The sequence below is a fragment of the Protomyctophum parallelum genome (assembly GCF_964188405.1).
Source record: "Protomyctophum parallelum genome assembly, chromosome: 20".
Classification (NCBI taxonomy): domain Eukaryota; kingdom Metazoa; phylum Chordata; class Actinopteri; order Myctophiformes; family Myctophidae; genus Protomyctophum; species Protomyctophum parallelum.
The window spans coordinates 40,461,500-40,482,820 of NC_139718.1; the positions used below are offsets into that span (position 1 = coordinate 40,461,500).

A 21,321-nucleotide genomic window follows, 5' to 3' on the forward strand; every position below is an offset into this window, starting at 1 on the left:
ATGCGTCGTCAGTCTCGCCTTGAGTCCCGCCTCTCGCTGCCGCTGATCGGCCCGAAACCCGCTGGTTCGGGTACATCGTCTCTGCCCGAGAGAGACCGGATGGAGATGGCGTTGTCTTGTGGAACCTGTGACTCAATGCTGCCACCATCTGGCGGAGTCAGGTTATGAACGTCGGTCTCCGCTTTATAAATGAAGAAGGAACAAAAAACGTTTCAAACGTGTCCTCTACATTGTCTGGGAGGGGGCTTTAAATATTGGGGCAAGCTCGTAGCGCGGCACCGAGTGCCGCGCTACGAGCTTGTAGGTCTGCTATTTTATTTTAATCGTGAAAATGTGCCTGAAATCTTTGAATATATATTGTTACAGAGTGAGTTTTTTTTTTAACTCAAATCTGCTACTGGGAGGGTCCCTGGAACAACATATTTTCAGGCCTAAATGGGTTAAAAGGCCTATTCATACTCCAGTTTTAGATGATAAGATGACCACCTAAACGGTGGTTATATAGAGATGCATGTTTGGGTGAGCGGTGAGTCGCCTACCACCATGTTGTAGTTTTAGTAAAAACAAGAGAGATGTGTTTGGGTGAGCGGTGAGTCGCTTATACCACCATGTTGTAGTTTTAGTAAAAACAAGAGAGATGTGTTTGGGTGAGCGGTGAGTCGCTTACCACCATGTTGTAGTTTTAGTAAAAACAAGAGAGATGTGTTTGGGTGAGCGGTGAGTCGCTTACCACCATGTTGTAGTTTTAGTAAAAACAAGAGAGATGTGTTTGGGTGAGCGGTGAGTCGCTTACCACCATGTTGTAGTTTTAGTAAAAACAAGAGAGACGTGTTTGGGTGAGCGGTGAGTCGCTTATACCACCATGTTGTAGTTTTAGTAAAAACAAGAGAGATGTGTTTGGGTGAGCGGTGAGTCGCTTATACCACCATGTTGTAGTTTTAGTAAAAACAAGAGAGATGTGTTTGGGTGAGCGGTGAGTCGCTTACCACCATGTTGTAGTTTTAGTAAAAACAAGAGAGATGTGTTTGGGTGAGCGGTGAGTCGCTTATACCACCATGTTGTAGTTTTAGTAAAAACAAGAGAGATGTGTTTGGGTGAGCGGTGAGTCGCTTACCACCATGTTGTAGTTTTAGTAAAAACAAGAGAGATGTGTTTGGGTGAGCGGTGAGTCGCTTATACCACCATGTTGTAGTTTTAGTAAAAACAAGAGAGATGTGTTTGAGTGAGCGGTGAGTCGCTTACCACCATGTTGTAGTTTTAGTAAAAACAAGAGAGATGTGTTTGGGTGAGCGGTGAGTCGCTTATACCACCATGTTGTAGTTTTAGTAAAAACAAGAGAGATGTGTTTGGGTGAGCGTTGAGTCGCCTACCACCATGTTGTAGTTTTAGTAAAAACAAGAGAGATGTGTTTGGGTGAGCGGTGAGTCGCTTACCACCATGTTGTAGTTTTAGTAAAAACAAGAGAGACGTGTTTGGGTGAGCGGTGAGTCGCTTATACCACCATGTTGTAGTTTTAGTAAAAACAAGAGAGACGTGTTTGGGTGAGCGGTGAGTCGCTTACCACCATGTTGTAGTTTTAGTAAAAACAAGAGAGACGTGTTTGAGTGAGCGGTGAGTCGCTTACCACCATGTTGTAGTTTTAGTAAAAACAAGAGAGATGTGTTTGGGTGAGCGGTGAGTCGCCTACCACCATGTTGTAGTTTTAGTAAAAACAAGAGAGATGTGTTTGGGTGAGCGGTGAGTCGCTTACCACCATGTTGTAGTTTTAGTAAAAACAAGAGAGATGTGTTTGGGTGAGCGGTGAGTCGCTTACCACCATGTTGTAGTTTTAGTAAAAACAAGAGAGACGTGTTTGGGTGAGCGGTGAGTCGCCTACCACCATGTTGTAGTTTTAGTAAAAACAAGAGAGACGTGTTTGGGTGAGCGGTGAGTCGCTTACCACCATGTTGTAGTTTTAGTAAAAACAAGACAGATGTGTTTGGGTGAGCGGTGAGTCGCTTATACCACCATGTTGTAGTTTTAGTAAAAACAAGAGAGATGTGTTTGGGTGAGCGGTGAGTCGCCTACCACCATGTTGTAGTTTTAGTAAAAACAAGACAGATGTGTTTGGGTGAGCGGTGAGTCGCCTACCACCATGTTGTAGTTTTAGTAAAAACAAGAGAGATGTGTTTGGGTGAGCGGTGAGTCGCTTACCACCATGTTGTAGTTTTAGTAAAAACAAGAGAGACGTGTTTGGGTGAGCGGTGAGTCGCTTACCACCATGTTGTAGTTTTAGTAAAAACAAGAGAGACGTGTTTGGGTGAGCGGTGAGTCGCTTACCACCATGTTGTAGTTTTAGTAAAAACAAGAGAGACGTGTTTGAGTGAGCGGTGAGTCGCTTACCACCATGTTGTAGTTTTAGTAAAAACAAGAGATGTGTTTGGGTGAGCGGTGAGTCGCTTACCACCATGTTGTAGTTTTAGTAAAAACAAGAGAGACGTGTTTGGGTGAGCGGTGAGTCGCTTACCACCATGTTGTAGTTTTAGTAAAAACAAGAGAGACGTGTTTGGGTGAGCGGTGAGTCGCTTACCACCATGTTGTAGTTTTAGTAAAAACAAGAGAGACGTGTTTGGGTGAGCGGTGAGTCGCTTACCACCATGTTCTAGTTTTAGTAAAAACAAGAGAGACGTGTTTGGGTGAGCGGTGAGTCGCTTACCACCATGTTGTAGTTTTCGGTGATCACCTTATCTTGCTCTCGGGGATACCAAAAATACCTGTAAAAGCGGAAAAACTCTGACGCATGATGAGAGCATAATTTGCCCTGAGCTCTGCTTCAGGTATACGAAACTGAGACACAAACAAAGCGACTTTGGTTCATCTGTATTTCTGCTTCGAGAGAGAGAGAGAGAGAGAGAGAGAGAGAGAGCAAAGACAGTGGGATATCATACATCAAAGAACAATAGGGTGGATTCAAAGTGAGCCAGGTGTGGGAAGGACTAATAGCCGTAGGCCATATTTTCTGTTTGTTTGTCCGCATAGTTACGCCACACGCATCATTTAAAACATTATCGTCGTCGGTTTTTTTCCCAACACCATACATACTACAGCAGGGGTGTCCAAAGTGCGGCCCTCGGCTTCATAGCTGAATTGTATTACCCCAAGATTTTCACATTGAAGTTATATTTTTCATTTACCTGGGCATTTCCCAGAGTATAATTTGTCTCATTCTGAAGGGGTCAAATGTAGCCATTAAATACTGATGATTACATAAAATCGTTTAAATGCAATGCATATGCAGGCCTACAGTATGTGATTTTTTTTTTTTTTTTTTTTAAGATATTTTTTTGCGGCTTACGCCTTTTATTGATTTTTTAAGGGACAGATAGTAGGCTGACAGGAAACGGGAGAGAGATGGGGGGATGACATGCGGTAAAGGCCGTGTCGGGTTCGGGAGTCGAACCCGCGGCACACCGCGACTGGATCACCAGTCCGGTGCCCAGACCGTTACGCTACGGCCTGGGCCAGTATGTGACTTTGTTATAGTCGGAAGGCACATTATGTCAGTCGAGGAGATGATGTTGGCCCTTGGGTGTTTTTTTTTTATATTTTCTAATATGGCCCCCTTTGAAAAAACGTTGGACACACCTGTAATACAGCGTCACACCAAAGCAGCAAAAGTAACACATCTATCTGGCAAACTCGAAACGCTGCCCAAGGTGACGCGTTTTTTTTTTTTTTTTTTTTTTTAGATATTTTTTTGCGGCTTACGCCTTTTATTGATTTTTTGAAGGGACAGACAGTAGGCTGACAGGAAACGGGAGAGAGATGGGGGGATGACATGCAGTAAAGGCCGTGTCGGGTCCGGGAGTCGAACCCGCGGCACACTGCGACTGGATTACCAGTCCGGTGCCCAGACCGTTACGCTACGGCCTGGGCCAGGTGACGCGTTTTGAGCTTGTAGATAATGCTACTTTTGCACATTTTCTTTTTGATTTGAATCCTGAAAAGTCACAGTTTTGGACGTATGAGGTTTCCAACCGACAGAGATGATAGGGGTGGGCTCAGGGTCCACGCACACATGCTGGACACATGCTAGCATTGCTAGTAATGTCTCACCAAGTGAGCCACCTGGTGGTGACGTAAGAAGTGACATCATTTTCATCAGGGAACTGCCAGGGTGACAAACATCCAGCCACTCTATTCTGGATTTTTCATAATAGACAAATATATACCTGTGTGAACTGAGCGGTGCAGCTATACATTTATTTATAGTTACTGTACTGCACTGTGCTATGTATACTGCATACATCCAGACCCCCAGGAACGCACCCATGGGGGCTCGTACTGTACTGTGTACTATGTGCCACTTTACTCTGTGTTGATAGATTCAGTATTTTCGCCGGGATGTGAGCGCCCCCTCCAGAGATACTTCCGGGTCCTACTTTTGGGTCCCCATAGAGTTATACTGTGACACTCCGTCGGACTAAATCTGAGACGAAAACAACCACGATTTTACTGCTTTCCTCGCGACAACAAAGCTGCTGCTCTCCCAAATCTGGCTGTGACAGACCGTCTGCCCCACACTGAATATATCGGCATTTTGTTTCATTGTGTCAACTAAATCCTCATTATTTGCAAACTAGATTCAACATACTCAACCCTGCACACATTCTAAATATGCCCCCGAAATATTGTACTGAGCAAATGTATGGACTGTTACCACCTTCGATAATAATGAGAATAATAGTCTTTATTGTCTCCACATCATATATTTTCTTTGTCATGGACACAAAACATTAATAATTCTACTCGAGTTGGAAGCATTAAGACCCATTTTAACCCTCAATGGCTTCCTTTCTGAAAAATAACATCATTGTAAAAAGATTCACACGTTTAGATATTCTATTTACAATGAGATGCGGACGGGAGCTGCAGGTGCCACTTGGACCTGGACGTAACGTAGCACTACAAAATGACGTCGGACTTAACCCATTCTGACCGGGCACCCATTTTGGTGTCAGCATCATGTTATGCTTTAGCTATTTAAAAATAGCAGATCTACAAGCTCATATCGCGCCACCGAGTGGCGCGATACGAGCTTGTAGGTCTGCTATTTTTGAAAAATCGAAGAGCGACTGACATTTTTAGAATCTGATCTCAGGTCAGAATGGGTTCATCAGACCAGTGTGTGTCCGGCGGAAACCTCGTATGAATCTGATCTCAGGTCAGAATGGGTTAAATACTGAATAGGGACACACATAGCTGCGTAATGGAGCGGAGGCGCCGCTCAAATACAGAGATCTACAACCTCACATTGATCTCTCTCTTTCTTTCTTTGGACGAAAATAGAGGGGTTTAGCACGGACGAAGAGAGAACCCCTAGTCTTCTAAACACTTTGATTGTGTCCTTAGGGACCAAGTTAAGTTGAGCTTAAGACGCGCACGCACGCACGCACGCACGCACGCAGCATTAAAACCGTTCATTTCTCTTGGGAGGACCATGCAGGATATTTGTCCTCACAATGCCTTGTTTCTCATCATGTTCTTACCATTATCTTCCGGGGACATGATTTGGTCCCTCACACATCATCACGTGCGCTCACCACGTGCACGCGCCCCCCCACCACCTCCTGGTATTTGTGGCGCGTCAGCACATCCCAGGGGAGAGGATCATCAGTCAGAAAAGAGTTTCGCCGGCATTTTCACACCATTACCATCAGTTACACATAGAGAGAGAGGCCTCTCGTCATCAGTGGTTGAAAAAGTACTCAGCATTTTTATTTAACCCATTCTGACCTGAGATCAGATTCATACGAGGTTTCCACTGGACACACGCTGGTCTGATGAACCCATTCTGACCTGAGATCAGATTCTAAAAATGTCAGTCGTTCTTCGATTTTTTTCAAAAATAGCAGACCTACAAGCTCGTATCATTATCATACATCACGCTCTGTGCTCAGCCAATCAAATCATTTCCGTGCATGGTCTCTCACAGACACAGACAGACAGACAGACAGACAGACAGACAGACAGCTGGGCATAGGCGGGACTATAGCGCCACCTCAAAAAATGCTGAGATGTCTGAGATGTAGTGGAGTAGAAGTAAAAGTATTGGAAAGTAAAGTACAAATACCTCAAGATGGTTCTCTCCTATCCTCTATGTTCCACACCGCTTCACCCCCAACGCACCCGGCCTGTCTGCTACAAACTATTAATCTCACACACTTCTGTTCTCCACACTCTTATCTCTTCCATTTGTTATATATTTTCTACAACTCTTCTGTCTCTGCTACACTGACTCTGCTCCTCTGCTTCCTCCGTACGTGGTCGCTTTGGAGGCAGTCCAGCATTTTAAACATGTTGCACTAAATCACTAAAATTACGAATTGTTTCCATCCAGTTAATGTGAAATCAGTCCAACTCTCGGCGTGTAGAAAACCTATGTCTTTTTCAAAATGTTTTAAAAGGTAAAGCAAAAAATAAATAGCGGCTACTTTGGATCGCTAGCTTTGTACGATAAGTCTATTTTGTTAAACGGCAAAAAACCAAAGGCTATCTTGTTCTCTCCATGTGTGCTTTTTCAGTTCCAGTAACTAGGTAGAACTCCCATCGAGTGGGAGCGCTACAAGTACCTTGGTTTCTGGTTGGATAGACACCCACATTTTAAATGTCATATTGATTCCTTGAGCAAGAATCTTAAATTCACTTTGGGCTTCTTCTACGGATTGAAGGCTTGTTTTGAATCTCCGGTGTGCAGTCAAACACCTGCACATGTTCAGAACGTCGTATGTGTATAGCAGCCTTGGTATAGGCCTCCAGGGACGTAGCTGACGAGAGCGCTATGTTTCCTCATTCAGATCGGCTATTTTCGACGTTTTCGAGGACGCACGTTATCATGAGGGTCGGTGTGCACTTTTTGCCACATTTTGTTGCCCCCCTCGGCGTGTTGCCCTACTCGCAGTGCGTATTTGCACTCCGATATATATGTGTAGCGACGGCACTGTAGGCCTCCATATTTATTATTGCGGTTAATTGCTGTACTTGTGTATTTTCTCTCTGATTAAAAGAGTATTATATTTGATAGGTTCTTTATGGTGGCGTCATGGATGTATTATTGGCTGTTATATTATTGACATGTAACATTGTGGCTTTGAAGTTGTAATTTTACTTCTGCCTCTTGGCCAGTTCCCACTTGAAAAAGACACTCTGTCTCAATGTGTTTTACTGGTTAAATAAAAAAGAATCACACCCGTGTGAACTGAGTGGTGCAACTCCCTGCTCCCCCTGCCTCGCTCTCGCTCTCTCTCTCTCTGGCAAAAGTGCCACTTTTGCCCCTACTGGTACTCTAAACATAGTCACATAGTTCCTTGGAGTGGTTGCACCACTCAAAAAAGATGGAGCTTATAAACCACATGAAAACTGTGTGTGTGGTTTTGTGTGTGTGTGTGTGTGTGTGTGTGTGTGTGTGCTATGAGCTTGTAGAAGTGCTATTTTCTTTTGGATACAATTACCATAAAGTGAGTTCCAAAGTGACTTTAACATCGTTTAATGCAATCAGATAAGACTTTTCTGTTTGGGCTGTCAAGGCCAGAAAGTAGTAAAAGTAGTAACTTCCGGGTATGATGATGATGTAATGTGCATATCTATACCGATGCCCTTTGGGAATGATGCCCGTTGGAGTGTGTGTGCGTGTGTGCGTGCACGTGCTCGCGCATACTGTTCAGTGCTATAGGGACCATGCCAACCCCACTATGTCTGTGTGTTAAGTCACGCAGACGCCTGTTCTGTTCTGAGCTGGGTGTAATTCCTGGCTGCTGCGCGGTGGATTTAGACGGGATGAGGAGTGATTCTAGAAGTGCACTGATCCTGTATCGTTGCAGGTCAGCATTGAAGTCCTTATCAAAGTCCAGGCTTTTTTCAAGTAGAATACGCCACATATTTATTTTTTCACCGGCCTGCACCGGGCCATTCTTGGGTTACAGTTCCCGTCGAGCATGTTTTTAGTCCAAAATTAAAAGGTATATGATAAACATACTGTACATCTTTTTGATTTACAGTAATAATAGGCCTATTGAGAATAGGGGGGCTTATAGGCAGCTGATAACAAACTATCCTTACACCTGGGAAAAACTGAATCCATTCTCTTCGGATCAAATAGTAATCTCAGCAAGGCAGATGGCTTCTTGGTTAGAGTGGGTGACAACATTATCACATGGAATTCGAACCCAGATTCGGCACAAACAAGGGACTAAAATATTTTCGCTCGTATGCCACCAAAATGTGGAACGCCCTACCAACAGTCATTAAGACATGTGAATCCCTTGACTCTTTCGAAACCGCTCTCAAAGGGCACCTACGGATGGCTGCAATTCGAAACTGGCCTCTGTAAAATCTGAATCCCCCCCCCCCTTTCCCCTCACTGTATATGTATCTTTTCCCTTTTTGCTTCCTATATGATGAATTCCTGTTCTGTTCTTTAACTACATAGAAGTGTCTATTTGTATGTCTCTAAATGTTTTGATGAATTGAACAATGTGGACCCTGTTGTAAACAAGTGTAATGCTTAATTGGGTTGTCCACTCACAGTTAACAGTCTTTGTATTGAGTTTGTGCTTGAAATGTACTGTAATTCTACAAACTGTTAATAAATATTTCAATCAATCAATCAATCAATCAAAGCTACTGCTGCTTAATTGATTTGACCCAGACTGGCATGATGTAATTAGTGATTTGGTAGCACAGCTGTGTAAAGTTCCAATATTAGCTATAAACATTTTAAAAGGCTGTCGTATATAGGCAGCCTACTCTTAATATATTCTTTCAAATGAGCCTTATAGATCAAAAATACCATGTGCTCAGCTTTTTTTAATGAATTCATTTTCAACTATTTGAATAAAGGTTGTACACACAAGAGTGTATCTCTAACCTCTAATTGAGAGAGTGTGCCAGTGCATGGCATCTCTCTCCGTATCGTTTGATTAAGGCAAACATGACACCCAATGAAAATAGACACTTCACGGAGTATCGACCACTTGGAATTATAACAATCGCTTGAGGATTGCCTGAGTATGGCACGACTTAATTGTTTCAGCATCTTGATTCAACATTTCACGTGATCCACAGAAAAGTCTCTTTCCAATTAGCTTGATATGTGCAGAGATTAAAATGGGGTGCATTTAGCATCCCAAAACGTAGTTTATATAGTTAAGGGGACGCAATAAAACAACGACCTCTGCATCCACGGGATGCACTACTGTACTGTTTTTTTATTCTAGTTTATTGTGCTATAGCTTTAGTTATAATAATCATTTCTTCTTCTGTTTTCTACATGAATATTGTGTGTGTGTGTGTGTGTGTGTGTGTGTGTGTGCTTCAGCTACCAAGCACTCCCGCAGTCGACGCACCTGCATGTGTGCGTGCGCACATGCGCGCGTGAATCTAAAGCACATTGTAAAAGCGCTTTGGATAAAAAGGCAATATATAGAAACGCACCATTTACCATTTATAGTGTTGGTTCTCTGCTAGCCTCGGTACCCAGGCTTTAGTTCTCCGGTTGCTTCTTCTATAAGTAGGACAGATATGACATGACACGTACACTGTACGTCCTCCTGATATTAATTCATCAGAACATTTGCATTTTAAAGGAATTCACTCCTGGCATAGCATAGTAGGAGGGGGGGGGGGGTTGGGCGGGCGGGCGGCATAGACACAGGACAAGACTGGTGGAGAGAGAGAGAGGGATGGAAAGAGGAAAGTGGGGAAATGGACAGAGAGATGGGAGGAATGGGAGCAATGGAAAGAGCGAGGGTAATAAGAGACAGAGAGATGGAGAACAGAAAGGGAAAGCGACAAGCTGCTCCAATTCTCCCTTCAGTTTTCATGTTTACAAGGAGAGAAGCTGAATGATTCATCATCTTGTGCGACGCACGCACGCACGCGCACACACGCACACACACACACACACACGCACACGCACACGCGCACGCGCACACACACACACACACACACACACACACACACACACACACACACACACACACACTCTCTCCCTCTCCTCTCACTCAGAGAGAATGCCATCGATAATGAAAAGAATAAAACACGGCGGTGTGGGTAATAATGTATGATGGCGTATTCTAACTAATGTATGATAGTATATGCAGCGCTAAACCACCGCATGGCGTGGCGGTTACGGCGCCGATAAATATTAACCCATTCTGACCAGGCACCCATTTTGGTGTCAGCATCATGTTATGCTTTAGCTATTTAAAAATAGCAGATCTACAAGCTCATATCGCGCCACCGAGTGGCGCGATATGAGCTTGTAGGTCTGCTATTTTTGAAAAATCGAAGAGCGACTGACATTTTTAGAATCTGATCTCAGGTCAGAATGGGTTCATCAGACCAGTGTGTGTCCGGCGGAAACCTCGTATGAATCTGATCTCAGGTCAGAATGGGTTAATGCGGTGGCATAAGAGGGAAAGGCCGCGGAGAGACGTGCGTTCATGAAATAAAACGGGGTCATGTGGGGAAATAATTAAATTAGAATTAAAAAAAAAAAACGGGGGCGTTATGAAAACCTGCTGTGCTGTTGGTTTTTATCAAGCCAAAAGCACAAACAAACTAAGTGCTGTTGAGCTGTGATCTACTGCATGGTTGGCAAAACTGTCCCATGCCAAACAAAACATAATGATAATAAAGCAATGCAATATGATGGTGCGGATTATAGCCTATAGTCGTTCTCAATGTGGGGTCTTGGGTCTTGGGACCCCCAGGGGTCCTTGAGGGGGGTTCCAGGGGGTCCCCAGATCAATTGGTTAATCGACAGCTTTCTGAACTGCCCACAGCCCTCCTATGAGACACAGACCGAGTAGAAAAACAACTGCGGTATTTTATCATGAACATTAGTGAGTGACTGAGGACCAATTATGAGGATAAGTTGAGAAGTGGTGAAGTGGTCCTTTCAGTAAAAGTAGGCCTAGTATCAATACTGAAATAATAGGAACTCTCTTGCAAAGTGAAAGTACAAAAGTGTTGGCTTCAAAATGTACTTAAAGTACCAAAAGTATAAAGTACTCATTGTGCAGATTGTCCCATTTCAAGTTTTCAAATGTATAAAAAATGTTTTACAAAATAGCAGATCTACAAGCTCACAATGTTTCATATCGCGACACATTGTGAGCTTGAGGGAACATGTGAGGGTGTCCGTATAGCTTAGTGCAAGGGTTCTCAAACTATTTTGGCTGGGGACCCCCAGAAATGCTTTGGTAATTTTTTCCCATTTTCGTTTTTTGATGTCATATGAAAGCAGGTAACCATTGGCTGTTCAGTTTGACCCACCAGTTTTGGAGATATGGCTTATAGAGTAATGTCTTGCCGAGAAACAGCGAGTTGAGAAAACAGGCTTGAAAGGTGCACTTCTGTGGACATTACACCTAGCTACATGTTTAAGCATTTATTTCATATTTACATTTCAGCTCTGACATCTATTTCAGACATGCTCTATCATGTGAAGTGTGCCTGTGCTATTAACTCATTTTGAAAAACAAAAATCAGTTTTTCTCCTCTCCTGAACACTTGTCTGTATCAAAAAACAGTCAGTCTGTAGTTCTCACACACAAAACAAAATAAGAAAAAAGACCAAAAATAGCAGATGCTTTTTGGTCTGTCTATATCTCTCTTCTATTCTTTCTTCCTATCCCCCCTCTACCTATACCCCCCCCCCCCCCCCCCCCATCTCCCCCGACACGGTCGAGGCAGATGGCCGCCCACCCTAGAGTCGGGTTCTGCCTGACGTTTCTTCCCAAAGGGGAGTTTTTCGTTACCATTGTCGCAAGAATAGCCATTATACCCAAAGCAAAAAATCTACAATGCTACAGATTCTTTACGGGTTAAAAGTCAGTTGAAGAGTTTTGACACTAATGATTATGTGGCCTATTATTGCTTCCAGTGGCCTCATAAGAAGCGCCAACATGTCACGATGATATCATAAGCCATATGCAGTGCTATACAGTAACGAGGCAGGATGTACCACCGTACGAGGTCTCGCGCTGAGCCGGCTCATTACGGCATCATTTGGTATTATCACCAAAATAAAAAGCACTAAAAAACAGTGTGTCTTCTGAGAGCAGCAGCACGTCCGCCGTGGCCGTAAATTAAATTCAACGATATGAGAAGAGAAAAGGTCTGTCAGACAGATAATCAGCCGCGAAATCTCAGCGAGCAAAGCAATTATATGCAGTATGTGCGTCCGCATATCATCTGAGTTCTAACATGTGTTGTTGTCTCTCTCTCTCTCTCTCTCTCTCCTTTCTCTAGAAGGGTAATAATTTGCTGTGAATGACTGCCTCCAATAGTGTCTAATTATGAGTCAGATCTAACTGCAGGACTTGAAGGAGTAAAAAATGCCGGCATTTATTCTAACTTTTATAATTGGCAGAGTGCAGATGGTACCATACTACTGTAAATAAGATGGACTGCACTTGGGGTTTTACTGTAGCTGCTGCCATGTATTGTGTAATGCACTGGTATCAGTTCACAACCCCTTTCTTCAACTCTGGAAGACCCTGGAAAGCATCTGTGTCGTTTTTTTAGATTTTACTCTTAGGATGTAATCTTATAAGCCCCAAACCACACCAAAGAGCCCATTCTGGGCGGGAACCCCTTTTGGTGTTTCAAGCATTATGTTATACTTTAGCTATTGAAAAATAGCAGATCTACAAGCTTGCAAGCTCTTAGGTCTGCTATTTTTTTTTATCGTGAAAATGTGGTGCAAATCTTTCATTATACATTCTTTCAGAGCAAACGTTTTTAACTCAAATCTTTGCTTCTGGGGGGGGGGGGGGGGTCAGCGGCCAATTTCATATAATTTCTGCCATCTTTGACATGAAATAGTTTGAGAACCACTGACATAGAAACATAGGGTTTTTCAGAAAACTGTCAGGATTCAGAAGGCATTTGTAGAATCGTCGTCAGGTCCAAATGGGTTAGGGTCAACCACACCAATGGCAACTCATTGAGTTGCAATACGTTGCAATGTTGTGTGGTTGACCCGTAAAGCGGGTTTGTCCCAAGGAGTTTAGAACAAACCGGTTCCCAAATATCCTGAAATTGTTAAAAAGCCTTTTTTCGTTTTTATTAATTATTTTTAACTAAAGAAATGAGGACGCACAGCTCGTAGTCACGATGCTAGGAACCTTCTTCAAGGTATAAGGCCCTGAAGAAGGCAACCTGCTTGCCGAAACGTTGGTTTAATTAACTTTAATAAATAAAGTTTCTATAGCATCGTGACTATGAGCTGTGCGTCCTATTTTCTTTAGTCAAAGTATTATATCCCGTGGTCAGCACCTCGCCACTACTGGTGTGCGCTCCTACCTTTCCGTTTGTTCTATGAATTAATTTTAAAACAAATATTCTCTTCACTGAATGCATCATGTTCAGATGGGAGGTCTGCGGCCAAAGATGACTATACACGAATCTCGAATCTTGAATTGGATTGTAATAATTGTAATTTCCCCCACTATTTCACAGTCCCAAGTGTGTTTGTCTTATTATGTAACGCCAACGCCGCTATTGAAAAGCTCCCTCGGGTAATTTTTGGGGGTGGGTATAGAATAGATCATGTTGTGCTGGTCATTTTTTAAAGTAGCTCTCAAGGCCACCCCTGATATAGTCTGCAGTCCTGGCTGCAGGCTGGAGTTTAATCCACAGCTTAGCAGAGCCTTAACCTTAACCTTGTAGTGAATCGTATAGACCAGTGGTTCCCAGGGGTCCTTGAGGGGGTCCTTGAGGGAGTTCCAGGGGGTCCCTAGCTAAATGATAATTTAGAAACAAATGGACCCTTATGGGTCTGTAACTCTGAGAGTGTACAAATGGAACCAAACTGACCCTAACAGGTCCATTAGGTTCCATTTGTACACTCTTAGAGTTAAATTAACATTGATTTTACAATATAAATCGGGGGTCCCAGAGATAGAAATGCCATTAAATGGGGGTCCGTAGACGAATGCATGTCAAACTGGGGGTCCTTGAAATTAAACTGGTTGAGAATCACTCAACCAATCAGCCGTAAAAAAAAAAATCACACCAGTGTGAACCAAGTGGTGCAACTCCCGTCTATTGGTTCTCTGTATCGTTCCAATTTGTATCGTTCCAATTTCTTCTCTGTATCATTTGCGTCCAGCAGGTGGCAGCCATGTCACATACTTCTCTCGTTCCAATTTCACGCATGCGCACACCACTCGTGCTCATGATACATGATACAAGATACATGATGCAGGCGGACATTGCTGGATGTAGAAGTGGTTGCACCACTTAAAAAGTTCTCTTATGGGGGTCCCCGGCTTATCTTTTCAAATGGGGGTCCGCGGGACGTCAATTTGGGCGTCCTTGACATGGAAAAAGTTTGGGAACCACTGCTGCATACACCACAGAGAGAGACGTGAAGAGGAAAGGCGAGAGCACACCAGTTCATTAAAAATGATTCATCAGTTCATTAAAAAAGATCCCCCTCTAATGAGCAGACACTAATTAGTAGATTAGTTATGCTGCTATAGATGTTCTTTTGGGGGGGGGATCGGCGTACAAAGGAATCATCATGAGAATGAGTCTAACGGGGAGATAAACCATTACTCTTAATGACACTTGATTGATCAGTTACATTAGAATGAAATGGTTTTGTTTAATGTTTTTAATTAATGTCGGCTGCTCCTCTGAGACTTGTCTAAACAAGAATTACTCCCCGAAGGATGAATTAAGGGTGGGCACTCGGGGACGGGCGGAGCGTGTGTGTGTGTGTGTGTGTGTGTGTGTGTGTGTGTGTGTGTGTGTGTGTGTGTGTGTGTGTGTGCGCGCGCGCCCGCGCGTGCGTCAGTAGTGAACGGAGATGTTTACTTTACTTATGCTTCAAATGTATGTAACGTTCAAAATGTTATATTTATATGTTCACGGTATTGTTTTTATACTGCTAAACAAATACTAAACAAATACTAAATGTACTGCATGAAAAACAGCAGGGTTCGCACACGTATAACTATAGAAATGCACTCCATCGAGCTGCCAACTCGCGCCATGCACACAAGTAGGCCATACATGGCCTACTTGTGTGCAAGCAGAGCGCGCAAGTACCGCCCTCCCAACTTGAAAGCTATCTTAGTTATGTCACCATCAACAGCCAATAAGGGACCACCGAGGACACGCCTACATACCTACATACCTACATACCCATTATAACATTGAAACATATCTTAACCTATATACTGCCACCTGCTGGACGCAGAGCCATTACAATGCAGCACACACTGGACTGACATCCTGTCTGGAGCGTCCATCTTTATTGCTAAATAAATGGCGTCAATGCTAGCGAGCTAAAATGAAGCCATCCTTGCTCTAGAAAGCGCCAATGTTTCCTTCTAAACCACCGGATAATCAGCAAAGACCTCCGAACATGGCGCATTTCATCCAAACAATGGAGAGCTCTGTAGATTTCGAGTTATTCCTCTTTTTAGTCTGCCTGTATAATGGGAGGTGGACGGCAGCGCGGTTGCGCAACCCGGTCTAGGATCGCTAAAGGAGGAAAGGCCAAGCCAAAATAATAATACAAAAAAAGAAATCAGCGACGCGGTTTGATATCGATGATAGAGCTTATCAGACGGAACATTCCGCCAGAAGCAGTTGCTGCTTGGATTCCTTATGACGGAACGTTACGCCACGAGCAGTTGCGCAAGTATAACAATATCAGGCTTCAGTGGTTAACGTGGTGTATAATGTAGTAACTAAAGTGGAGTAGGAGTATATAAATTATACATGGTACTAACCCTAACCCTATACAGCGCCTTTATCCAAGGCGCTTTACATGGATTGTGCATTACATTCACGCACTGATGCCGGAGGAAACCATGCATGCAAGGCACCAACCTGCACATCGGGAGCAATTAGGGGTTCAGAGTCTTGCTGAAGGACACTTCGACACTAACTCTGGGGGAGCCCGGGTTCGAGCTGGCAACCTTGAAGCTTGTTATCAAACAATGTTCAAGGGTTCAAGGTTATACTTTATTGTTACATCGTGTGTACATGTGGGTGCATAACTTACAAACTTATTTTTGTTTGGCTTCCTTCAGACAATGAGCCAGCATATAGTTACATTAGATTGCATAACATTCAAAACAACAAAAGCACACCAAGTACAGCAAACACAGGGATAGAATTACCCATTTTACCATACCATACCATGCCACCTTTATTTATATAGCACATTTAAAAACACAACTTCATTGAAAAACCACAAACGACATGCACAGTGTCACACTCAAAACATCTCATACTGTGCTTGGAAATGCCAAGGAATAAAGGAAAGTCTTGAGGCGTGATTTAAACACCTGTCTTATGTGCAGAGGCAGCTCATTCCAGAGCTTGGGAGCTGCCACTGCAAAAGCTTGGTTCCCTCTGAGCTTCAGCCTGGTTTTAGGCACCACCAGGAGAAGCTGGTCAGAGGACCTGAGCGTCCGTGTCGGAGCATAGGGTTTCAGCAGTTCAGATAAATAAATGGGTGCCAAACTATTTAGACACTTAAAGACAAAGAGCAATACTTTGTCAATCCGGTATCGCACAGGAAGCCAGTGGAGGAAGGCTAGTACAGGGCTGATGTGGTCTCGCTTACGTGTGCCTGTAAGTAACCTAGCAGCGGCGTTCTGGACTAGCAGTAATCGAGAAATGGGAACCTGGTTTACGCCAATATACAGGGCATTACAGTAGTCAAGGAGGGATGTCATAAAAGCATGAATTACAGTTTCAAACACAGAGCGGGATAGACAAGATTTAACCTTAGATAGCCTCCTAAGCTGGAAGAAGCTCTTTCTTACTACCTCATTTCCAACCAGGGTAGATGCAGAGAAATGCACCAGGGCGGCTTTCAGCCTCACCAGCTTGCCGCTGCGCTTACCACGGGAGCGGGTCCTGTGCCGTCTCCGACAGGGGGAGAGGAGCGTGCAAGTGGGCAGGTATTCCCACGAGCAGCGGTGGTAGAGGAAACGTTTTCTGTCGCGAAAACAGAGTCAAGTTTTCGCTAGCAAGGCGAATATCCAGCAGGGCTTGACGATCATAAACCAGTAGAATTTCGACGTCAGGCCTAAATGTGTTAAAAAGGACCACTTCACCTCTTTTCAACCTATCTTCATATAATAGGTCCTCACTAATAATCATGATAAAATGGCACAATCTTTTTCTACTCGGTCTGTGTCTCATAGGAGGGCTGTGGGCAGTTCAGAAATCTGTCCACCAGTGACATCATCGATGGGGAATCCAAGCTAATAGAAACTGCAGGCTTTTTAGTCCTGAAAAGTTGCAATGTGAAAATGGAAGCCATCGAAAATGTCCATCGCCATTTTTGTAAATAACACTTGTTTAAAAGAAATCTGCCTAACGATGATGTCACTGGACGGGTTTCTGAACTGCCCAGAGCCCTCCTATGAGACACAGACTGAGTAGAAATAAATTGTGCCATTTTATCATGATTATTAGTGAGGACCTATTATATGAAGATAGGTTGAAAAGTGGTGAAGTGGTCCTTTAAGTAAAAGTTCCTCAAATTGTACTTTAAGTACATATACTTAGTTTGAACCACTCGGGTGTGTGTGTGTGTGTGTCTCTTCTGGGGGTGTCGGCTCAAAACAAAAAAGGTTTGAGAACCACTTGTCTTCGAGAGAGACTACATTCTCCTGGCCCAGTCAGTCTCACAGTCATTCTCCTGGCTCAGTCACACAGTCATTCTCCTGGCCCAGTCAGTCACACAGTCATTCTCCTGGCCCAGTCAGACAGTCATTCTCCTGGCCCAGTCAGTCACACAGTCATTCTCCTGGCCCAGTCACACAGTCATTCCCCTGGCCCAGTCACAGAGTCACACAGCTCAGTCTCAGATTTATGTCATACCTCCGGTACAGCGCTAAACCCGACTGAGACCATTATACAGTTAAAAACACCCCCCCGGCCCCTGGAATGGAGTGCAAGAGGAAACCTGTGTAGTCTGTCAGGCAAATGCCAGAGAGGTGGCAGTCTGGCAGAGCACCCTGCCACTACAGCTAAAAGAACAAGCTCTCTTTGGCATTTACAGTACATCACTCTCCCTGGCTTTTATCATGTGGCGTCTCTCTCTCTCTCTCCCCCAACTGTATGTCCTTGTCTGTTTCTAATAGCTATTGGTGGAAGTCGTGACTGCATGGTGCAGTGCAGTGTTGATTTCGTTGGTCTATTCATAGTCTGGACTTTCGGTGGTGAGGTGATCGACCACCTCTCCGGTGGTGAGCAGCTGACCACCGGAGCTGAAATAACGTTGAGCGGTGGTGAGTAAAAACAGAGAGAAGGGCTGGAGCGGGTGGCGGTGGTTTGCTCTTCACCGCGGCTCGTGACGTCATTTTGTAGTTCGGTGGTCACCTAACCACCGAGAATCCAGACTATGTATGAGCCTTAAAACTATGATGTTTTAAGGCTGTGTACAGTATCTAAATATAGGTAGAGTTTGTGTGATTCCTTATTGACGTCTACTGCAGTAAATAGGTGACAGGTAGTGTGTGTGGTTCCTTAGGCCCTCATTTATCAATCGAGTGTAAAATCTGCCACAGATTCGAGTGCAGGTTTCGTAGTACACCCACGTCGCCACGGCATTTATAAAGTGATCGCAAACAGCTGATCCTTCCTTAATTTTGTTCTCACGTTAATAAATGTCACGGCTGAATTTGATCTGGCACGCCCTAAGAAATCAAGCCTCGCCCTCGTTTTTGCGACATGAACAACGGCAATACGTTTCCTGAAACCATGGTTACATGAAAAAATAGGTTTCTCCCGTGCCTTGCTGCTCGCCTCACCCCCCTCTCTCATACACATGTACAGCACGCACACGCAACTTGCAAGCCCAACTAACTGGTGTGTTGTTAAACAAATAAAGAACGAACACCTGCATGAATTAAATAAAGCGTGCGTGCGGGGGGTGAGGCGGGCAGCAAGGGAAGCGAAGCGAGAGGAGAAACAGACAACTAAATAAAGTTGTAGGCCTACCCTGTGACAGGGTAGGTCTACAACTTTATTTAATTCATGCAGGGTCCCTGTCTGTTTCCCTCTCACCTCGCTTGCCTTGCTGTCATGCACGCACGCACCTACATGACACATTAAAAAAAGCTGTCTGTTTCTCCTCTCGCTTCGCTTCCCCCTCACCCCCCGCACGCACGCACATATCGCTATTTGCAACTTTAACTGTGTGTTGTTAGTTGTATATTAAATTATTAAAGTATTTTTAATTTAATATACAACAAGATATATTAGTGAACGAAAACCTGAACCTGTGAACCATAATTAAATAACAAATAGGCACACACACGCTGCTGTTTTTCAGGTGCTCCTCCTGTCCTGTCTGTCTGTCTGTCTGTCTCTCTCTATCACAGTGGTCCGTCCGTGACCAACTGACCATGCACGTTCCGACGTTCGCCAGTCTATTTAGATTGCCTCGCAGTCGTTAGTCATGCACTGTTATATGAATGTGCAGCCAAAACCATAGCCTCATGTGGCTGGTGCATGGGCTGGCTGGGTAATAGGCCTATACCTATATCTCCGATGCAGTTCCCACTTGCGCTGGGAGCCTGGCACGGTACATTTGGCATTCGAGCGACGCGTCGGGTTTATTATATTGCACATACCGTAAGAAAGACATCGGCCTTCATGCTGTAGATTAGGCTACAGTAGGCTATACCTGCACGTTGGGACTCTCCGCAGCTGAGCTGCAGCAGCTGCTGCACTATACTCTCCAACGTCCCGTCATGGAAATATTTCAGCACAGACAGCCCAAATCCTCGCATATATGCGCTCATGCAAAACACTGTTTAAATGGCTTAAGCATCTCTTGCAACATTGTTTTTAATTGCGCGATTTTATCTCCTACTAATTTCATATGACACATGTATTCCTTAACATTTTTATTTATTTATTTTTTACATGTAGCCCATATACATTATACATACCTTTTATATAAACATTTTAGGAGTTAATACATATATGTTTTGATGCCTGTGGCAGCCTCTCAGCAGTTCAGACAAGGCTGCTCCGCTTGTGTAAAACAGAAAAACAGCGTACGCCAGCTCGCGACCAGACGTGACTATTTGTCCTACTCAAGTTCAATTTCAAGCTTTGCCGGAAATGTTAAATGCCGAAAATGTCGGTAATTTCGGCGTGCGCCCATATTTTGGCGTACGCACGGTTGATAAATGAGGGCCTTAGTGTGTACCTTCTACATAAGGTGACAGGTAGTCTGTATGGTTCCCTGTAAATATATACAGGTCTAATACATTTTATGGAGGCTGTAATTCCTCTACTAGAGTGTTGTAGTGATGTTTTGTTCGTGCTATTTTCTTGACTGCTGTTTCACCTCCCTTTAATATTGTGTTATTTTTCTTTGGTTCATCTCTTTTCCTTATGTAAAGCACTCTGGGCAACGGTGCACTCGGGGAAACCCATCGGCAAAAACAGAGGAGGAAAAACAGCGCCCTGTTTTCCTTGAATTTGCCCTAGCTCGCAATCTGTTCTTGGGAGATTACAGTATGTGACGCTTTATACGAAATAACGTTTAGTATTTTGCTTGGCACGCACACCAATATACTTCCTTGCACCACCCACCATCTTCTCATGCATGTCTTTTCCTTTTTCACACATTTCTGCTCTCCTAGCCTCAGATCTGTGTCTGTGCATGGTACGGTTCCTACACTGTGTGTGTGTGTGTGTGTGTGTGTGTGTGTGTGTGTGTGTGTGTGTGTGTGTGCCGTCCAATTTCTGATATATTATGCTGTTTAACTCACACACACACAGGTACGCACGCACACACATGCTTGCATTCAAAGTGACACACTGTTGTCAAGTTTATATTATTTAGGTGACGATCACACAGTGTGCATGTGTGCACGTGCAAGCATCTTGGCTGGTAAATGGTAAATGCATGTGCATATAAAAGAGAGACTTTTATATGTGTGTCTTTGAACGTGTGTGGGCGATCATTGGGGCTGGTATGTGAATGTGCGTGCGTGCGTGCGTGCGTGTGCGTGTGTGATGGATTGCTGAGACTTTTGCTGTCTCCGCCTGTCAAACGTTTGAATTAGAAAGATGGTGAAACTGCTGACACACGCATGCACGCGCGCACACACACACACACAGTCGCACACACGCACGCACACACGCACGCCCACCCCCACACAGTGTGTGTGAGTTTTTGTCCTTCCAGTGAAGGGCCTGTTTTGATTGAAACCTCTCTGATAGATATAGAAGCAGTGTAATGGCTGCGTAGACGCACGCACGCACGCACGCACGCACGCA

The 21,321-nt window shown here is 44.1% G+C and overlaps 1 protein-coding gene across 1 annotated transcript in view; it reads left to right on the forward strand.

The window, feature by feature from the left end:
• Positions 1–21,321, forward strand: part of LOC310877785 (proton-coupled folate transporter) — a gene marked incomplete at its 5' end in the record, with an annotated part of 170,275 nt that continues 148,954 nt past the window's right edge. Inside the window, one exon of the mRNA XM_083791733.1 lies at positions 1–127. Within this exon, the coding sequence (XP_083647859.1) occupies positions 1–127 (127 nt within the window). The remainder of the gene's footprint in view (positions 128–21,321) is intronic.